The following is a 21,161-nucleotide window of genomic DNA, read 5'->3' as shown; positions in this document are numbered from 1 at the left end:
CTGTTCAAGAATGTCATGTGATTTGGCCAGTTCCTATTGGCAATGGGAGGTAACACTGATAGGAGACAGTTTTCTTTCTTACTGGCATGAAATAATTTCTATAAATATGTGACTTGGGGCTTAACTTACCAAACTGGCTCCTGGAGAAGTTTTAGATAACATCAATTTCAAGCTGCAGTGTAAAGGCTTGCTGCAGTATGTCCAAGCAAAGGTGGTTGTGGTCATACCTTTACAGCACTTTTATACAGATGCACAAAATAAATAACATTTGGAGGATAGGGTTATGTTTAGAATTTAGTTTTAATCTCTAATTTTAATCGAGTATTATAATCCATGTTTGGTATAAATGGCTTGTAAGGATGTTGAAGAAGAGTATTTGATGATGAAAAATACCTTTTCATTTCAAGTCTCTGCATCTCTATCTCCATATGAAGTGTGCAGTATTTCCCCAGCCAGGCACCTTGAGCACTGAAAAAGAGCTGTAACTAGACAGCCATCTAAAGTAATACTCTGTAAAAGCCAGGGCTGGAGAAGCACTAAAGGAAAGTCTGCTTTGAAGTGCAAGCCCTCATGTAGTTAACTGAGGAGTCTGTAAGGCAAGTGGTTGGACAAGCTTTTCTCTTCTTTTGACTGTGTTTAGAGCATACATAGATATTGCACCTCTTTTCCTGTTTATGCATTCCTCTAAGTATTGTAGAATCATATTAGGAAGGCAAAAACAAAAAAGTGTGTGTGGGGGAGCATTTTCTTATCCAGACAATGTCATAGCCTAATGTAAAGCCTCAGCTTTAATTTAGTGAACCTAGAATCAGTAAGCTAATAATTTGTAATTTATGAAGTAGCATTAAGTAAATGTTGGCTATAACATTTAGTGAAGTTCTGTCTTAGTGACAAAGAGCTTCAAAAATGGTAGTAAAAAGGCACTTCATAGTGATTAAAATAATATGGTGTGATTACAATAATACAGTATCAAACACTGCATTTAAATTAGAGTTACAAGAGTTGGTTATGTTTTCTAAAACTGACCTACCTGTCCTCAGGGAGAAGCAAAGCCCAGGACTGCCAGCATTAACAGAAACCTTCTCCTGGTTTCTCAAAAGCAGTAGTGCAATATTTGTTTGCCAACCATTCATTAAAACTCATCTAGAAATTAAATTCCCAAACTCCTTCCTTGCCTTCTGCTAGCTTCCTTGTAGCTATGATAAATAACCAGCTCTAAGTTTTCAGCATTAAAAAGGTTCTGTAGAGCAGCAGCAGTGCTACATGCAGTAGAAGAATGTACCAAGAAACACAGAAATCTAAAAAAGAAAAATGCCAAGGTGTTACAGCTAAAGACAACACAGCCAAAGCCCAGAAAACAGCAAGAAAATGGAAGGTTTTTCTTCTCTGTAAAGGCAAGTAAAGAGTCTAAAAACAGTTTAAGAGCAAAAAGCAGTATTTTTCTTATTGTTGTAGAATAAGAGCCCCTATGGGTTTTTGTATCTCCTATAACTGCCTGAGATTGAGCATAGTAATTGAGCTGGTAAACACTCACATAATCTATGGATATTTTAATTACTTTTTCAGGAAATGCAGGCTATACTGAAGGTTTAATACTCACTGGGCAGGTTTTTTCTCACCGAGAGAGGAATCCAGAAAGAGTAAAACAATTGCAAAAGGAAAAGCAAAACTAAATGGAAATGTAGAAATGCTAATGAAGGAAAAAAAGATTCCCTGCAAATATAATAAAGAAAACAAGGTAAAAATTAGAGCATTAGATGACTTCAAAAATTATGACAAAATGTAAGACTAGATCAGCAGTTCAATAGCTGAATTGGAAGTGCCTTAGAAGCTGAACCCATAGATAAATTCTGTTGTGAATCTGCTGCTCACTCCTGTGAGGCAGTTATTGGACAATATCTTCAGTAGCAGTGAAAGAGAAAAAAACAGTTTATGCTTTTTCTAAAAGCCAGAGGAGAAAGGGCACAATATGAGAGCCAATGGCCTGTGCAGAGCTCAGGAGAACCTGGGCAGAGTGGTGCAAATATTAAAACTGAAAAGTGTTATGGTATTGCACTACACCAGAGTGCTTGACTGCTGATCTGTCTACTGTACTCTTGACATTACATGTTTTATCCTTTGCTGGGAGAAGGTCTGGAAAAGTACAAAGGTATCAGGCAACACTAGTTTCAGCAGGATGCTAAAGAGTCCATTTTTTAACTCCCTCCCCCATGTTTATTTTGTGCATATTCTCATTTCCTTGTTGGTAGAGTTAAAAGCCATCTTTCTATAAGATCTGGCTTAAATTTTGTTATGCTCTCAATATCAGTGGGTGGTGTACTATCAAATGTTTCTGTTGCAAAGTTAGTAATTAGTTCCTTGATTGAGATATTTTCCTCCAGAAAAGGCTGCAGCCTTATTTAGGGGTGTTTGTGCAGAGAAAAAGGAAAATAAAAAAACCAACAGCCAAGCAAGTTCACATCTGCCAAAGCATCACAGAACTGCTTTTTGGCCTCAGTCAACTGAGTGAAAAAAAATCTTATACAAACCCAACAAAATAACATAACTACCATTCTAGAAAATCAGTGTAATATTTTTGCATGTTTGGTATGGTACAATCTTCCCTGCCACAAAGAAACATGACAATGACAGAAGATGGTGATGGCTGCAGGAGCCACCTCTGCCCTCTGAGGAACAATCTCTGTGACTCAACACCAGAATCAGAGAAGGTTTGATCATTTCCTTCTGCCATTTTGCTGGGGTTTAACCCAGCCCCTAAACACCAGACAGACACTTGCCTACTCCTCATCACCCTCAGTGGGGCAGGGAGGAGAATTGGGGGGTTAAAAAATAGAAGATTAATTGGATGACAGAAAAGGAAGAGAAAATAATAAAAGAATTCAAGTATACAAAACAGTTGTGTAGAGTGCAGTGGCTCAGCACCCACTGACCTGTACCCAGCCAGTTCCGGAGCAGTGGCCCCTGGCCAGCTTCCAGAACAGATTTATGTGCTGAGGATGACTCCATATGGTCTGGAATGTCCCTTGGATCAGCTGAGATCAGCTGTCCTGGCTGTGTCACCTCCAGCTCCTTGTGCTCCCTCAGCTTCCTCGTTGTCAGGACAACATAAAAGGCTGACAAGGCCTTAATGTAAGCACTGCTCAGCAACAGCATCAGTCTGTTAGCAGAAAGATTTTCATCCCAAATCCAAAGACAGTACTGGGAAGAAAATTAACTTTGTGGCAGCTGACACGTATCAGGTCAGCCATTTCCTGCTAGAAATTTTGATCCTTGCTTTATAGATGCACCCAAGCTGAAAAGAGGAGTGAGCAGACTTTTACAGGTACCTTGGAGATGTTATAACACATAGAGTGAAGCTGAAATGCAAGTTACAATAGGAATATTCCCAAAAGCCCACAGAAAGCACATCTCCAGTGCCTCCAGGAGTGACCTTCCAAAGACTGCCTTTGCAGTGGATGTGGACTCAACAACACAACTTAAACTTTAATCCAGAGATGTCCATGGCTAAGGAGTATACTGAAAGGAGAGAAAGTTTGGTTAAGCATACCTTTGCCAAATACAACTTCAGGATTAAAAATAAAAAAATAAAAAAAGATGATCAGTGGCTTTCTCAGAAGGAGTCAGTTCAAGCAAGGGGAAGGAGCAGTGTGGGTTTCAGTCAGTCTTTCAAGACAACACTCCAAGGTGAAGCTATTGCAGGATGAAAAGCTGTTGGGGAGACGAGACCCACCAGGATTTGGTTCTGGTGGACTTTATCCATCCTGGAAGAATTCCTAGCAGCTGCTCAAATCCAGAAATCATCATGGGCCCACTGCTAATTACTGCTGGGAGAGGGGACTTGGGGGAAGGGACGGGGGGTGTTTAAAGCAGCAGCCAGCCATGGAGAAGCCTTGCCTGGTTCCCAGGGGAAGCTGAGGGTGTAACCCACTCACTTACAGGTGTTTGCAATTTGCTTGTAATAAGGGCCTAATCAGGTAGCAGACTTCTACTCTTAGACAAAGGCTGGCTGGATTGTGGTCATGCTCTAGGGTTTTATACACATTATTTTTGTAAAGAACAAAGAAGTGGTATGTTACAGTAGTCCCTGTGCTACAGACAGTAGGATGTCCACAGGAAGAAAGGCTCTGGTGTCCTGCAAAAGAGCTCTGCCCCCAGATGACAACTTGCAGAGGACTGGAAAGGCAAAGTTCCAAGGTAATATTAAAGCCTAAATTACTGATATTTTAAAGTCATTGGTATGCCCTGAAAAACTCCTTGAGGAAGGGCTTTTTCTTCTTATTTCTTGTCTCAGAAGTCCATGAGAATATGGTGCTGTGAAGCAAATGAGATCAGCTGGGGTGTAACAGGATGAGAAGCTGTAGATCAGAGTTAGAGATTTCTTCTATCAGTCTCATTACTGTGTGGGCAATTTCTTTCCTTGGTTTTTCCTGCTTCTCATTAAGCTTTATGCCTCTCTTTCAACAATGTGGACTACAGTATCTTCTTTTTTTTTTTTTTCTCCAAGACAGTTTGACATTTAAATGCTTGAAAGCAGGTGTTGGTGTTTTCATCTACACCCGTTTATACTGAGCACTTCTGGAGGCTTAAAATGTAAGGAAGACAAACAGGGAATTCATGGTTCAGCCCTCTCTGGGTTAGAGGCTTTGTTCAACCCACAGTTCTGGATTTATGTGCCTCAGTTTTAGACTGATTGTGAAGAAAAGTTTACATTTTTATGTGTTTTTCCGTCTATGGAGGCAAGTAAAAAGTCTAAAGATGGATTAAGAGAAAAAAACTATGATTTTTTTTTTTCTCCTGCTGTAGGGTGAGAGCCCCTAGGTTTCTTTGCTCCCCTGTAGCACCTGAGACTGAGCATAGTGGCTATTTCTCATAATCTATAGTTATTTAAATTAATTTTTCAGGAAACTGAGGCTGTACTGGAGGTTTAATACTTATAAGGCAGTTAGTCTTGCTGAGAGAGGGCTCCTGGAAGACAGACAGTAAAACAGATGCTAAAGGAAAACTAAATTAAAATGTAGAAATGCTAATGAAGGAAAAAAGATTCCCTGCAAGTATGCAAATATCACAGAAAAAACAAAGTAAAAATGATAGTTAGACAAGGTTGGTATTACAGTGTAAAAAATCACAACAAAAGGGAACAATCAGAAGTTCAATGGCTGAAATAGAAAATGCCAGAGAAACTGGGAGTCCATAGGTGGTGTTGTCCAGTGTGTTTATGCTAGAAAGAAATACATAACCTTGGAGTATTGTGTCCAGTGCATCACTATTGCTTGTTGGGAGTTTAAAGATTTTGTTGAAGGGTGTGATTTCAGTCAGATCCTGCAGAGTTCTGAATATCCACAAGGAGCCTGTTTGGGCAGAATTTCTACCTGATTCCCAGAAAGTTTAGACTGTTTTTAGCCTGCCTGTTTTACCTGCTATTTACATGCTATTTAGAAGTTCAGCCTGTGTTAAAATAATAGGTAATGCTTCTTAATGTATGAAATAAATATGAAACATGAATACTGTAATGAATTACAGCTGATAATCACCTGTGTTAAACCCTGCCCCAAGGGAGAATTTGTGTGCACAAAGGGAACACCTCTAACAGCAGACCAGCTTTCTTGTGAAGCTGTTGTCATTCCTGTGAGGACTTGGACAATATCTCTGGGAGCAGTAAAATAAATCAGCTTTTCCTACAAGCTAAACAAGAGGACACTGAGTGAGGAATGAGTCACAGGTATTTAGAATTTGTTTACGAGTCTAATTAGATAGCAAAGCCCTTCTGTTGGAGAAGGGTTTTCTGGATTTCTATCGTGTTTTGAAGTGTTTTAAACATAATCTCAAAAAAGGTGTAGAAAGGAGATGATGAAATAGTCCCATGCCAAGAACTCCAACAATAGGAAAAGCTCAGGTGTCCTGCAAATGGAGCAGCACCTTCAGGTGATGGCCTGTAAGTAATTGGAAAGGTGAAGTTACAAGGCAATATTGAAACTTAAATCAGTGATACTTTGCACTCTTGGTATGATTCAGAAACTTTTTGTGGCAGGGTTTAGTTTGTTTACATGTTTGGGGGGTTTTTTGGTAGGCTGTTTTTTTTTGTTGGGTTTTTTTGGGCTTTTTTTTTTTGAGAGGCATTGTTTTTTGGTTCTGTTTGGAATTTTGGTTTTGCATTTTGTGGCTGTTATTGTTGGTTTTTTTTTTCTTATTTTGCCCAAACAGTAATGTGGTGATATAAAAGTACAGATATATGACAGCCACGATAGCCTAATTAGTGACTCTCTGAAAAGGTGAAGGATTTATATCAAGTAATTATTTCATGGTGATCTTGGTTATTTTTTTTTTTTTTTTTGTTTTCTACAAATGTTCCAGATAATCAGCTTTCATTAGTAGACATTACTAATGGAGGACTTGATGAGTGTGTGTGCTTTAGGAAGCAGCCCCCAAAGCTTGAGTTTTCAGGTTGAGTCATTGTTCCCAGCCATCCAGGGAGCCCCAGTAGCACTGGAGATTGCAAAGGCTATTTTCTTCTGCCATGGGCATTAAGAACAGGTCTTTCCAATGCATTTTTCCACCAGCCAGCATTTTTACCAGCTGCTTTTATAAAACTCCAATGAAAGGCTTCCTGCCATGTAATTTATGTCAGATGAATAATATTATGCACATGTAACTTGTGTTTTCCATGTGAGAAGTTTATTTTCATCAAGTGAGGAGATTTCCTGCAAGAGACAGTTTTTCTTGTGCAGTGTTGGTACTGTTCTTATATGTTGCATTAAGTACACAGTATTATATATGAAGTATACAGTCATGCCTGTGGTTTTACTGCATTTGTGCTATTAGGGTCTCCCCAGAGCCTCACTGTTTTCTTTCTGAGTGAGCATGTCCAAACTTGCAATGCCAAAGCAGTGCAGTTGGCTCAGTCACAAATCTGGTGAGGTTTCTTTAAAATAGCATTTCTTTGCTCATTTTTCCTGCTTGGGCTAATCAGAAAATATTCTCTGAGGATCAATAATCCATATTGTCAATTAGAACTTTTAAGAATCTTCTTTTTTTTTAATGCCTAATTTTTATTGTCTGATCTTGTAGAGTGCCTTTAATGATCCTGGTCTGTGAAGCAATGTGTGGCTGTGCCATAATGATGGCACAGGCTCTCTGCACCTTGCTCCATGGGAAAGGCTGAGTGGCATCTTTCAGCATTTAACTGTGGGAGGGATTTCCTGGCCTGGGGCTTCTTGGTGCTGTTTAGTTCCTTCTCCTTAGGCACTGCCAAGCTACTGTTGCTCCTTAAATGTTACTGTGGTCACTGTTGCTCCTTAAATATTTGCTAAGATCTAGGGATGACTGAGTTATACAGCTCCATTTACCATAAAAAATTCCAAGATTTTCAAACTAGTCAGCTGTGTCAAACTGCTGGTGCTTCTGGCCCGCCTTGTGGGAGCCTTAAACTCTTTATTTAAGCTGCTCCCTGAAAGGCTGGTAGCCTGTGTCTGCCTGATTATTCAAGCTGAGGCAGGGTTAGATCTGTTTCCTCCAAGCTGACCTGTCTTGGTGTGTACGCCCTGCTTTGGATGTTGCTGTCACATCTGAACCCCTGCAGACACAGAAGCTCACAATGCTTTCAAATGTGAGCCACTGGATAGAGGGGAGTAGAAAAAGCAAGAAAGAAAATTTCATACTAGTACACCATAAACTGCATCCCTTAGGTTTACCAGGGCTTCCTTCAAACAGAGGAAGTAATCTTTGAAAAATCATAGTGACACCAGAGTTGTGTCCTGCCTTGATCATTTGTTTGAATGAAGGCACAAATAGTAAAATTAAAAAAGAAGTCAGTTTTATGAAACAACAAGAAATTTTATTAAGATATTTTATTATGTGTCTCTGTAAGGAGTAGACCAACAACCATATAAAAGCTTACAAAGATGGTTAACCTTCAACACTATAAATGTGTTAACGTGACAGAAGAAATTCACAATTTTGCATCTTTATTGACTTTTACAGAGTGAAGGGAGAAATTTCTCAACTATGACATGCCAATGATGATCTTTGACAGGAGATGTTTACAATTGCTTTAAATCCTTTACCTTTTTGGTTTTTTTAGCAAGTCAATAACCCTGACTTGCAGAGTTAGGAGTGAAAAATACATTAGCACCATCATATTAGTCTTTTACACTTCCCTAATTTTAGTGGTCTTGACCAGCAATGACAGGAAAGTAGAGAAGCACCTTTGACAACAGAATACAATCCAACAATAAAATTATGGTGACTACTGACAGTAAGGTGTTAAACTCTGAAGATAAACTGTACCTTTCATAGCTAATCAGTACAGAAATAGACAATTTTGTACCAAATGAAGCCATGGAATTGACCACTGGGTCCAATGCATTTTGGATTGATCTGATTGATTTTTGGTTTGACTCATCAGACACATCCCAGTTTCTGTCCATGTTGAGGTAGTTGAAACAGGGAGGTCGTTCTAGCGTTGTGGACTGCATCTTGGAAAGAAGGGTAAACTTTGGTACTGGGAGCAATCAGTGCTTTGTAAATTGGCTAACATTCATCTAATAGAACACAGTGTTGTTTAATTAAGTGTTGAAGTTTTATTATAGCACCACGGAGACTTGTTTTGAAGATGGAATTTGGTAAAAAATTAGAGCAAAACAAAAGCATTTTTACTGTATTTTGTGTAATAGCAAAAAAAAACAAACAAAAACCCTTGATATCAAATTGATAATTCCCCCAGAAATTTTGTTAATAAATAACTGGGATACAGATGGGCACCTGTACTAGCTGACAAGGCTGAAACAAAGGAGCACAGTTGGAGTGTGAATCTGTTTGCTGGGGTTTCAGAAAAAGCAGAATCTTTGATTTATAAGAAGCAGACTGGGCCAATGTCCACGCCAAATTCCTGATCAGGACCACCAATATCTAATGGTGCAATATCAACCACCGGCAACCTCATTGTCTTGCGCGTCCTGTATTCGAAAACTGTTTTACCCCACTCACCAGTGTGTTTCTGTGAAGTTAAACAGAAAAGAAAAAAATGTTAGAGACATGAGTGCTGGCCTACATGGCAGTCATCCCACAGGTTATCAGATCTCAGATTTCCTACTTCTGTGATAACAAACCCTCTCAAGCTGTTGAAAACTGCTTGCAGTCTCTGTGGAAATGACCCTAGGAGGGAGAACTTGTTGACATTGTTAGTGTTGTGCATTTGTTACTGAAAAGGCTGCAGGTGCTGTCAGACCAGCATGCTCAGGGGTGTTCCTGCTCCCCTCCAGTACTTTCTGCTGCACTGACAGGGCGCAGGGAAGAAATGCTGGATCTGCCAAATGCCTGTGTTTGCCCCTTCCCAAAACCACTGCCCGTAGCTTCAACCAGCTAGCCTTGGTTTGGTATGGCTAGTTTGAGACTTGATGGATCAACACTTGGTGACTGTGACTTCCCTGACATTGACACTAAAGCAAGGAGATATCGGTAAAGCGCAGATATAAATGGAAGTGCACCTCATGTCCTACAGTTGTTATAGGAATGGCACTTCTGGTGTACAGAATCTAGGTTTCCCCCACCACCATCTGTAGCTGTGTCCTTTCTTTACCCAGTCCATGCAAAGCTCTCTCTTCCTTTATTATGAGTCTAGTCCTCTAGAGGGAATTATTTATTAACTACAGTGCTGAATTCCTGTTTACTTACAGTGCAGCCATCTTCCAGAACAGCATATGTGAATTTGCTGTTTCCTTCAGCCTTGATCTCACTTTCTGTAGAGCTCATCAGTTTCAGAGCTTTTTTAACATTCCCACTGTCGTGGTCCATGTAGGCAATGCTGTTCTTGCAGTGGTAGGTGATGTTCTGGGAGGCACGGCTGGAGAGGATGCGCAGGAAGGCCAGCTGAACTTCGGAGACATCCTCTGGAAGCTCAGGATCTCCATAGCTGAACTGCAGAGTACAAACATAGGCAAGAGTGTTTGGTCAATCATGTCTAGAATCAGTCCACATCATGATTTTTTTCACATACTAATTGTCTCATTCAGTTTAATTTCAGAATTATTTTTTAGTATGTTGTGATGCACAGTCTGGGCTGTTGACTGTGCTCGTTTCTCACCTGGAAGCCTCCATTCATGGACTCTCCAAACCAAATGTGTTTCTTTCCACTGTTTGCACTGCTCCACCAGTTTTTCCTTGGGACAGTCCTGGGGTTAGCATTGAGGCAGGTCTCACCAGTTTCCATATTGCAGTAGACTTTAATAGCATCCATCTTGCAGCCTTGGTTAGGATCAATCCAGTACTCTCCTAGAGGTAAGGGGAAATGGTAAGGGGCTTAATATATTTGGAGAAGACTAACTGCATGATGGTAAAGCTTATTTCTATGCCAGTTTTCTGAGCCAAACCAGGAAACATTAATTTTGACAGAAGAGATGTCACAGAAAATAAGATTATATAAAAAAGATACTGAGTTCATGTGAATACTGTAAGGGGACTGCAATTTGGAATGGATATAGAACTTGTAATGTTTGGTTTTGTTCCCCTAAAATTATTTAAACAAATGTTCACTTCTAAGGATGCAATAAGTAGAGTTTAAGTCAAATGTATATTCTATATAAATGCATGGTTAATTAATGTTAAAATTATTTTTACGTTTATCATCTTTTTCATGACAGTTGTTTGAAAAAAAGTCAAATTCTTGTGGGAGCTATCTGCATCTAAATACTCAAGTTAGAAAAACCAAAACAATCCCCAAGACCTGCTGACATTGGTGCAAATAAAATTTAAACATACCACTCTTGAGTTCAGGATGGCAGAATTTCAGGTCTCGGCAGTTACGAGCTGGATTCTTCCGGGACCCATCGGGACTAATGATGTTTTCAATCTGGTTGTTAATTGATTTCATTGAAGATATGATGTCACTCAGATTGATGTCGTTTTCCTTGGGCTCATCTCGGTATTCATACCCGTAGGAAACTGGACCTTTCTCACCAGCACCCAGGGCAGCTACACCACCACCACAGCATGGACCAGGAGGACCAGAAGGACCAGGAAGACCAGGCTGCCCTGGTGGACCCTAAAAAAATAGTACAGGTTAAAACTAAAAGTCTATGTGGTCCCTAGCCTTTAAAAAATGAGAATTCTTACACAAATATTTAGTTTAGTCATTCATTAATTAAACAGATGTATAAACATCTGTTAGATTTTCCAGGCCTTTATTTTCTTAAAACTATTTTTCCCCCTAATTTTGTCAAGTTTGACTGTCTTTATACCTGGGCTTTGAGAAGGAACCCTTTCCACTAAAATCCAGAGAATGACCAGTTCTTGGCTGTAGGAGGTGACTGTGATAGTGACACCTTTGCAGCTCTGGCCTCTCTAGAGCAGTCTAGGAGTCCCATTCCATGGCTTCCCAGACCCAAAGGGAGCCTGTGCTCCTCAGAGAGGAGGAGATCCTGCTGTATGCAGAAAAGTCAGTGATCAGCTGAGACCAGCACAGCACCCAGTGTATCAGTAGTTACACTAAACTACAAATGAGCTGCATGGTTTTGGATTTAGCCTTGGTAGCCTGATACCTCCTGCCACAAATCTTGTCCGTGAAATAGAGAGGTTCTGTGGGAGCTATTTAAAGAGTTGAGCATCGTAGCTTTCATGAATATTCCAAAAGATTTTCTTGTGTGAGTTTGCACCATTTACTTACGGCAGGGCCGCTTTCACCTCTGGCACCGCGGGGGCCGGGGGGACCAATTGGACCTGGGTAGCCACTGGTACCATCTTTTCCAGGTGGCCCAGCTGGTCCTGGGGGGCCCTAGAACAACAAAGAACACAAACAATATGGTCAAAATAGTTTATCAGATAATTCAGAAATACTTTGTACTTCAAATATTTTATATTTCAAATATTTCTGTGTGCTGTCTCAGGTGTTTTTTCTTTCTTCAGCTCCTGTCTTAAGTTGGCCAAATTAAGATGGGAAATTAAAATTTATGTCTGTATCTATGTATATATTAACTAAACAGACTAAATTTTCCTTGCAGTTAGGCTGAGTCAGGAGTTTTTCTTACCCTTGCACCTGAAGCTCCTGGACCTCCAATTGCACCTTGTGGACCCAGGGGACCCTATGAAAAAAGGAAAAGTCAGTCATACACCTCCTGGTAGTATCTTGCAACTAGCTGGGTGTGCCTTAAATAAAGACACTGAAAACATATTCAAGATTATACAAAACACATCCTTATAAAAAGGCTATGTCAGATATGAGAGAATGGTGGCCATTCTTTAATCAGAAAAAATATTGAATGTTCTCTGTTTTCATATAGAGACGTGTTATCCAAAACACAAGAAAGCCAACTGACACCAATGAGCTTTGGATGAACTCTTATATTCGTAAAGAGATAGCTACAGCCAAAATGCTTCAGTTTTAATAATATTACCAGTAATGTTATTTAAATATTTGACAAACATCCGTGATTTCAAATACATTTACAAATTTCCCCTGTATGTGCACTGCAAAGAACAAAACCATTTGTTTAAAAGTTATTGATCATCAAATGAAAATTTATCAATTTTTTTCCTTCTGTTATGTTAGACACCAGGTTCTATTGTTGTTGAATAGGTTGGTATTGGTGCCATCTTTGGTATGTTGATAGAGTGAGCTTTGGTTTCTTGATTCTCACTTGTATTATGAGGGGTATTTTTAGGTTTTTTTAGAATAAATCCCTTCTTAAACCTTTACTGGTCTTAAATATCCATGGCATGCCTGTCTATTCTTGCCCTTAAATTCTTTTAGCTACGTTCAAATGGTAATGAATGTTTATAATTCAGTAATTTACAATTTCCTGCCTTTTTGTCCCAGTATTACTTTCTATAAAAGATACATGGCAGAAGAGAGGTGTTTGGACTCTAAGTAGCTTTAGTTGTCTGTCTAGGATAGATTTCTAGTAGACAGAAACATTTCAGCCCCTACCCCTCTCTTTCCTAATCAGATCAGGAATAGCCTGATCTATAATGTTTATATTATAAATGAATATCTAAGAGGTTTTTATTGAAAGGGTTATAGTAAGCTCATCTTTACTTCCTAACAGTATCTTCCAGTTCTTTAACAATTCTTATGTCATGTTGATTCAGGGAATCTGGATTTTGAAACATCTGACAATCAAATTTACATAGATTCCCATCAAATTAGCTAAGGTTAATTAGGTACCTGGGGCCTAAACACAGAAACAAAGATCAGCTCTAATTCCAATCCAATGCAAAATACTCACAGGAGGACCAGGGAGACCGGGGGTACCAGGAAACCCTCTGTGACCCTTTATGCCAGTGCTGCCTCGTTCACCAGGTTCACCTTTATCACCACGAGGGCCTTGAGGACCCTGTAAGTGTAGGTTTGCAGAAAGACAGGAGGAGATAAGAAGATTGCCCATAAAGCAGAAAATAGTGAATGGATGACATCACAAATACATTAGCTATGACTTACAGCAGGACCACGAGCACCAGCAGGACCAGTAGAGCCAGGAGGGCCAGGTGGACCCTGTGACATGGGAAGAATGAGAAGGTATGGATCACTTAGAACTGCCTAGCCCAATTCTTTATTTCCAGGTGAGCAGTATGTGTCCAGATAAACAGGGGTTGGGAAATATGGGGAAGCTCCACACACACTAGAATCAGCAAGAATCCTGGCCAGGCCATTTTTGTACCAATGCCAGCCTTTCTCAGCTGCCTGCAGGCACTGATCTGTACATAGGCACTACAGCCCTTCTTCCTTCTCTGTCAGGTGCTCAGTGCTCACTGTGCTGGTGTCAGCACCCCTGAGAATTAACTTCAGAGCTTCCAAAGTTACTCCCTCAGTTTAAATAAATAACACATTGCTTGTGCTGCATGAGCACAGATGGGATGGAAATTAGGACAGGGCCTGTTGGGATGATGTGCTTTTTGGCATCCTACGGAGTACATGAATTTTGAGCTTAGTTTATATAAGTTGTCTTTTCTAAGACAACATAAACTCTGAGATGTCTTTCCTCTGAATATTCTTCTAGAACAGGTCCTTGATGTCAAGAAACTCTGACAGCAACAAATGTATGACTCTTCAAAAGTTCCTCTCTATTCCCGCATGGAATGGACTTTAGGAAGGGTATGTAAATAAGCAGTAACCTATTTACTTTGGTCTTACCTGAAATCCTCTTTCACCAGATTTTCCAGGTGCACCAGCATTACCTGCAGGTCCAGGGTGGCCAGGGGGTCCTGGAGGGCCAGGAGAGCCACTTTCACCACGGTCACCCTGCAGATAGTAATGGATAATAAATACCATGTTTTATAGAACTCTGTATAAGGAGTACATTGAGTAGAGCACAGGAACTTCAAGGAACAAATTGCATAGAGTATACATGAATATATTGCCATGTAATTCATGTCTCAGTTATGGGGCAGTCTAAGGCTATAGGTAATTTCTTACTTTGCCTCCTGGGGATCCATCACGTCCAGGCAAGCCGTCGGAGCCAGGGTTACCCTGCAAAACAGAGTGGCACACTTTGTTCATAGACTCCATGACTGGTAGACAGCTTGTTTCCAGTAAGTTTGAACAATGCTCATCAAAGAAAGAGTTTTCAAGAAGGAAGAGTTCCTGGAGGTGGAGTGGCTCCTAAAAGACCTGTAAGACCTGCATTATTTTGTAGGCAGCACAGTCTCCTGTTCCAAGCGAGGGAGACGATGTGGTCAGGCAGTGAAGGGGATGGCAGGGACAGGAGGCTACACCTGTCAGGAGGGCAGAATGTACCCAGGTCCCTGCACATCAGGCTTTTGAGGGAGGCCTTGTGAACCTTAGAGCATATTTGCTCCCGGAGTTGCCCACTTGTAACTCACAAGCTAGCAGGGAAATCCCATCCACTCACATCTCTGCCGGGCTCTCCAGGTAAACCTCTTTGTCCAATAGGGCCCTGGGGACCAGGAGCGCCGCGTTCTCCTGGGATACCATTGGTGCCTGGCTTGCCATCTTCACCCTGAACAAAAAGAGAAAGGATTCCATTGCAGATAATGATCTTAGGAGATATATAAGACTGTAAGAATGTATTTTCCATCTTTTTAACTAGGCAGGGATTTTGAAGGAGACCTAATGAAGTGGTGGGCCAATGTGGCTTTGCTAGTTGTGAATATACAAAACAAGAGATAAAATCTTGGTCAAACTGGTTTCTTTTCATTACTGGTAACAGTCATACAAGGCCATCAAATGTTCCTCATCAACTGAAAACTAAGAAATAATAAACAAGTATGGCTCTTCGTATGTGCCTAAAACAGTGGCCAAAGCAGTTGCTGGTCTATCACTGTACTAGTGATAAAATACAAACCAAGCCTCACCCCACCTTTTCTGAGGGGAAGTTGAGGACACTTTTCTGTTTGGGTCATAATATTTAAGCAAGAAACACACTGAGAATTAAACAAGGGTAAACAGCCAGTAGTAGGTGAGACTATGACTTGGTCTTGTACCCAGGAGAGGTTACAGTCTCTTCCTCATGACCCTCCCAAAGCGTGTGAAGTGGGTACTATACACCTAGATATATAACATATATAATATATTATAATCTGAAAGACAACCTTGTATCCCACAGCAGTTGGATACCAGACATTTTAAGTCTGATCTTATGCATGGAAACACAAATAACTGCAAATTCTCTCATCTCTGGACTAAAAAGCATTAAACCTCCCAACACCCCAAATACATTAATTACTTTTGGGTCTCCATTTCTAGCACTTTTTGCATCTCTAGGCTATTTTTAGCAGCTGGGTTAAGGCTGAGGCTGTAGTTGCAGTGAAGGGCTCTCACCTTGGCTCCTGCCATCCCGGGTGGGCCGCTGGGGCCGCGCAGGCCTGGCAGACCTGTGTTTCCCCGGCCGCCAACGATGCCTTGAGGACCTGGCTCACCTGGTGCCCCCTGTTTGAGAAAAGGTCACTTCAGTCACTGGGAGCATCTTTACCATTCCATAGGTGGCTGCTTGTTCTGGACACACACATCTCCTGGTGGAATAGTCCCTGGCTGAAGGGACACTTACCCTTTCTCCTCGTGCTCCTGGGGGCCCTTTTTCTCCTGGTGTGCCGGGCTCACCTCTGATTCCAGCAGGTCCTGGACCTCCAGGAGCACCAGAACTACCAGGGGGTCCGGGAGGCCCATCCTTGCCTGCAGGCCCTGCGTTACCAGGAGGACCTGGGCTACCCTAAAAAAAGTTTTAAGAAGGAAAGTGTGAGCTGCACACATGTACTGGCATTGGTCTCATGAAAGCTAGCCAGACCTGAGTCATTGCCTGAGGGCAGATTTAGGGTCCAGCCCCGTCCACCCAAATCTGTTCTGGTGTTGTAAGAGAATCCTTTCATGTATCACTTTCACAACTGGTATTTTTTATCCCTGCTGTCAGGATATACACCTGCACATTTTGGATGCCCAGTGCCTGTAATGCATCCAACACAGGGTACACATTCCTTACTCATGGCTGTACCACAGAAATTGGAAATAGGAGCAGGCCCGTCTGCTTTCTTGAATCTCTCCTGCCATGTGCCTTTAATAGGGTGTCTCAGGCATGTGCAGAATGAAATGTCTTTCATTACAATCTTAGCTGAGCCAATGAATGGAAAGGATTGCACTGACTTAATGGTACCTTAATTAAAATCCTACTTTCTATTCCATACCATAAGGAGGGTAAACGCATTTTTGCAGATTTTTTTCCTGAAGTACAACCATCATATTCAGAATTGTTTTTGCAAAATATATTTTAATATATTATTATGTGTCCAAATCTATCCACAAAGTGAGACTGAAAGAAAAGGGGGATAAACCAACTTACATTGTTACCAGGGGGACCAGGTAGACCACGGGCACCAGGGAAACCAGCAGCACCCTAGAGGAGATCAATACTTTAAGTTTTCATTTTCTGAAGACTGGAAAAACAGGATCAAATTGATTTTTACACACCTGATGAGTTTAAATTATAGTCATATTTTGTTTGAAACCTGAATTAAATGTCCTGAGGCAGAACAAAACGTCACTATTTTTTATTTTTTTTGCAAGGGGAGGTCACATATTCACCTCAAACTTGAGCGAATGGGTTTTGAGAAGTTAGCAAAGATGGCAAGTAAATATAGTAACTGTTGAAATAAGCCATTGTAGAGTTTTGAGTCATTGTGTCAAAAAGCTATTTTGTCACCTTACTTATATTAAAGTCAATAAATAATAGTAATCCAGATCACTAAGGAGTTAAACTTTAATTACTCCTTCTAGTGCACTTTAAATATTCTTGAACTGCCAATACTAAAGTCATTGAAGTTCTCATTTTTCATTTACATCACATTACAACATATTGTTGTAATAAATAGAGGCATTTAGCCTCTATTAAATTGAAGTTGAAATGCTAAATTGAAGAGATACTCACAGGCCCACCAGGAGATCCACGGTCTCCTTTTATTCCTTGGGGACCAGGTGGACCCTAGATGGAAGGAAGTAGATAAAGTGAATTATTTGATAAAGATGAAAATGACAGGAAGTGTCAATAAGTTTCAGGCAGTTCATCTCTTTGCACTTGGGCCCAGCACCCTGAGGCTGAGGGAGGGCTGAAGAAACCTCTCTGTAGCAATAAGGAACAGCAAACACTTACTGGGGCACCAGGGCCGCCCTGTGGACCTGCTGCTCCAGGGGGTCCGGCCTCTCCTCTTAAACCAGGGGGGCCTCTTTCTCCTTTCCCACCAGGTTCCCCATTTTGGCCCTGTAGAAAAATTATATGGTTTTATTACCATTCAAAAAAGCAGATGATACTGTGGCAAGAAACACTATCCAGGTATGCTTCTGAAGGGAATTTAAATATTAAATTAAGTGTGAATGCAGTTGAACACTACTGCCCTACCAGTGCTGGAGTGGAAGGACGAAACCAGGGCACCCTAGGTGTGCCTGAGTACAGGAAGGGTAATGTGGACACTTACTGGGGCTCCAGGGAAGCCAGCAGGCCCAGGAAGACCTTGTTCTCCTCGTTCACCCTGTGGAAAACCACATCTCAGCAATGGAAGATATGAGAAAGATAAACTTCACTTTAAAAGTTAGAGAATACTACAAGTAAGGCTGCTGAAGTTTCTTTGTCTTACTAGCCTTTGGAGGAAAAATCCCGAACATCTGATCCAAAACAACGGTTGCTCCAAAGTGCTAAACAAAACTGTTCAGGAATTATCTGATAATTATCTAAAATGTGGTAAACTTAACTCAGCTACACCAGTAGAAACACTGAGCACAACCCATGGTGTTCAACTGAGATCCCAAAACGTTAAATATAAAAAAATAAATAAAAGAAAGAGTATTTCTAAAAGTTTACTTAAGTCGAGATGGATATTACTGTTGCTCACACTCTTGCCTTGCCCTGCCTTCTGACCCCTTTGCAGTGTTAAAAGCCCTGATTTTCTGAAGCCTTTAGTCCTTATAAATCCCAAGTGCCCACAGAAGCTAAATGTGCTGAGTTTATTTACAACCCAAGCCCCATGCATTGGTGCAGCACTGATGTCTACACCAGGCAAGAGGAGCCACGGTGAAGTTATCCAGGAAGAAAAGTTGTGTCACTTACAGGACCTCCACGGGAACCCATCGGGCCAGGGGCACCTGCTGGGCCAGTCTCTCCCTGCAAGGAACAAGGATGGTCACGGGGTGTTTGTTTTCCCCTGGGACTCTTTCCAGTTCAAACCCCATTATGAGGATGCTTTACCTTATCTCCAGGTGGGCCGGCAGGACCAGGAGGACCGATGGGACCTACATTGCCCTAAACAATTGGAAAATTAGAAAAGGATGTATTTTGTAGCAAAATATGACAATGTTAACTCCTCTGTTTTGATCAGTAGTGGCTATGTTTCAGTGTAAACAGACTGCCAAAGATACTTAAATTAAGCAAGTGTACAGTGCCAAATGCACTTGCACACCATGTTTTGGAGTGATGCTCTTAAATCACACCATTTTGCAGTGTGAGAGATCTCCAGCTGAATGATTCTTTCTTTTTCTCACCATCCAAACCTAATCCAAAACCACCTGAAATTAATAGGTCTACAATAAAATAGGTATACAATAAAAGTGACCTGTTGCCCTAATTTTCAGATAGATAACTGATCCACATTTCTTCATCTCAAATTCAGCATCTCCTTACTAGCTCCCTGACTTACTTCTTTCTTGAAAATTTAATGTATACCTTATGGTCTGAAATAAATTTTATATATTTCTTCCAACACAACCAAGCTGCAATTGCATATTTGTCATCCCTCATTACTTTCATGTATACACTGCCTGCTGTAGTGATTTGATAGATGTATCTATTTCAAGCATCTGTTTTAAGTGTATTTGCGATATAGGTGTATAAATATATCATATTTAGTAACCCATAAGAGTATTCTGTATGAGAATATTTACTATTGACGTCTTCTTGTGATTCATTATAACATCTGTCAGGTAGATTTTCTCTCTCATATGATTTCTTTCTCTCTAAAACCTTGTCCCAGTCAACTACAACCTTTCTCCAAAAAATTCCATTACATTTACCCAAAGAGTGGCAATCACAAAAAGTAGTATTAGGGTTAATTTAGTTTACAAACCCAATTTTGCACTGCTGGAATGAAACACAATGAGATTACAACTTCAGCTGTCCTAGATAGTATTATTCACTGTGAGTTTACTGATGTCCTAAGAGCTGGCTGTGTAAAGCTGATGGATAAACTGTGGAATGTTTAAATACTCACTCTCTCTCCTCTTGCACCAGGAAGGCCATCAGCACCTTTACCACCAGGTTCTCCCTAGGAAGTTTAAGACATAAAAACCATGAGCAAAAAGGAATCATGAGATGAGCTGAAATGGGGGGGAAGGATCTCATACTGAAGGTCTGTCAATAGCCAGATTTCCTTAATGAAACTGGGGATATTTTGCCTAGTATTCAGCATCAGTCATTACATTCTTTAATGTGAAAAAAAACCCAAATTGATTCAAAATTAAGTCCTGGATGAATTGTCTTCCCATGGTATGAACTATTCTCATCATTAATTAGATTCATTAGAACTGGTTTGATGTTCCCAAAACATCAAAGACAACATCCCCCAAGAGATCCAGTGCAGCAAAATATCTAGCATGTATTAAACTGAGGGAAAACCCCCATATTTTTCAACATCTAGGATCCACATCTCCCATTGCTAAATCAAGAGTACTACTGCACAATCTGCACCTCTGAAATCAGGCCAAAGTGAGGGGGTGGACAAACCCAGCACCTTGTGGGATGCTAACATTAAATTAGCATAAAATCAAAAGTGTGTGTGTGTGTGTTACCCTCTCCCCTTTTGGTCCAGGGCTTCCAGAAGCTCCTCTTTCTCCTGGCATTCCCTGTAAGCCAGGCAGTCCTGTGCCTCCAGGGGGGCCAGGTGGGCCAGGAGGACCCTAAGGAGTAACAAAAAATAATTAGAAAAAACAAAATTAACACAAATGGTAACAGAATAACAGAAAAGGAAGAAATTCTGTGGGTACCTTGGCACCTTCTGTGCCAGCAGGACCCGGTCCACCTCTTGCTCCAGGAGGTCCTGGAGGACCTTGTGCTCCACGTTCTCCTGGGATACCATTTTCACCCTGTGATAAAAAATGTATTATTCTTTGTTTCCAGGCTCATATTTTGTTAATTCATTTATATTAACAAAATATGCTTTATTATTTACCTTTGGGCCTGGGAATCCAGGTCCTCCAATATCACCTTTTGGCCCCTGGTTACGAGAAAATAAATGTAAGTTATCCATGAACTTTACTTAGTACATCTGCATTGTGGTTGCCATCCCATTTCCCTCCCCTGTCATTCCCCAAATCAAGCTTTGCTGCTCTGAGGAGAGCTGAGAGCTGTCTCAATTTGGAAATATAATTTAGGAAGAACTCCTCATTAATTTTTTGTTACTTAAAAAAAAAAAGGAATTACTACTTACTGGCTCTCCAGGCTTTCCATTCTCTCCAGCTGGTCCTGGTCCACCAGGCAATCCCTATATGAAGAAACAGAATTACTCATGTCACACAGATAAGTTATGCATTTTCCATTCTCCAGATTTTTGGTTTTGACATGAAGATGTGTGCCCAGCTCATTCCAGTCTTCAGGAAGAAGATGGCAATTTGACAGCTACAGGGTTTAGGTGACACAATCTCAGCTAACCACCTGGTTTGCAATGATCTATGATGCAGTAAC

The 21,161-nt window shown here is 40.7% G+C and overlaps 1 protein-coding gene across 1 annotated transcript in view; it reads right to left on the bottom strand.

Moving 5' to 3' along the window:
* Positions 1–7,809: 7,809 nt before the first annotated feature.
* The window catches only part of COL3A1 (collagen type III alpha 1 chain), a 48,456-nt gene continuing 35,104 nt past the window's right edge, over positions 7,810–21,161 (bottom strand). The window contains exons 28-51 of the mRNA XM_015635293.3: positions 20,908–20,961; positions 20,650–20,694; positions 20,465–20,563; positions 20,270–20,377; positions 19,693–19,746; positions 18,675–18,728; positions 18,537–18,590; positions 17,908–17,961; positions 17,586–17,693; positions 17,364–17,417; positions 16,779–16,832; positions 15,993–16,154; positions 15,767–15,874; positions 14,838–14,945; positions 14,402–14,455; positions 14,120–14,227; positions 13,427–13,480; positions 13,215–13,322; positions 12,018–12,071; positions 11,657–11,764; positions 10,753–11,035; positions 10,079–10,266; positions 9,670–9,912; positions 7,810–8,992 (exon numbers count right to left, since the gene is read on the bottom strand). Of these exons, the coding sequence (XP_015490779.1) occupies positions 8,846–8,992; positions 9,670–9,912; positions 10,079–10,266; positions 10,753–11,035; positions 11,657–11,764; positions 12,018–12,071; positions 13,215–13,322; positions 13,427–13,480; positions 14,120–14,227; positions 14,402–14,455; positions 14,838–14,945; positions 15,767–15,874; positions 15,993–16,154; positions 16,779–16,832; positions 17,364–17,417; positions 17,586–17,693; positions 17,908–17,961; positions 18,537–18,590; positions 18,675–18,728; positions 19,693–19,746; positions 20,270–20,377; positions 20,465–20,563; positions 20,650–20,694; positions 20,908–20,961 (2,463 nt within the window). The 3' untranslated portion in view covers positions 7,810–8,845. The remainder of the gene's footprint in view (positions 8,993–9,669; positions 9,913–10,078; positions 10,267–10,752; positions 11,036–11,656; positions 11,765–12,017; positions 12,072–13,214; positions 13,323–13,426; positions 13,481–14,119; positions 14,228–14,401; positions 14,456–14,837; positions 14,946–15,766; positions 15,875–15,992; positions 16,155–16,778; positions 16,833–17,363; positions 17,418–17,585; positions 17,694–17,907; positions 17,962–18,536; positions 18,591–18,674; positions 18,729–19,692; positions 19,747–20,269; positions 20,378–20,464; positions 20,564–20,649; positions 20,695–20,907; positions 20,962–21,161) is intronic.

The sequence above is a fragment of the Parus major genome, chromosome 7, assembly GCF_001522545.3.
Source record: "Parus major isolate Abel chromosome 7, Parus_major1.1, whole genome shotgun sequence".
NCBI classification, from domain to species: Eukaryota; Metazoa; Chordata; class Aves; order Passeriformes; family Paridae; genus Parus; species Parus major.
The sequence above is the reverse complement of the archived record's forward strand: the minus strand, read 5'-3'. Positions and strand labels throughout refer to the sequence as shown.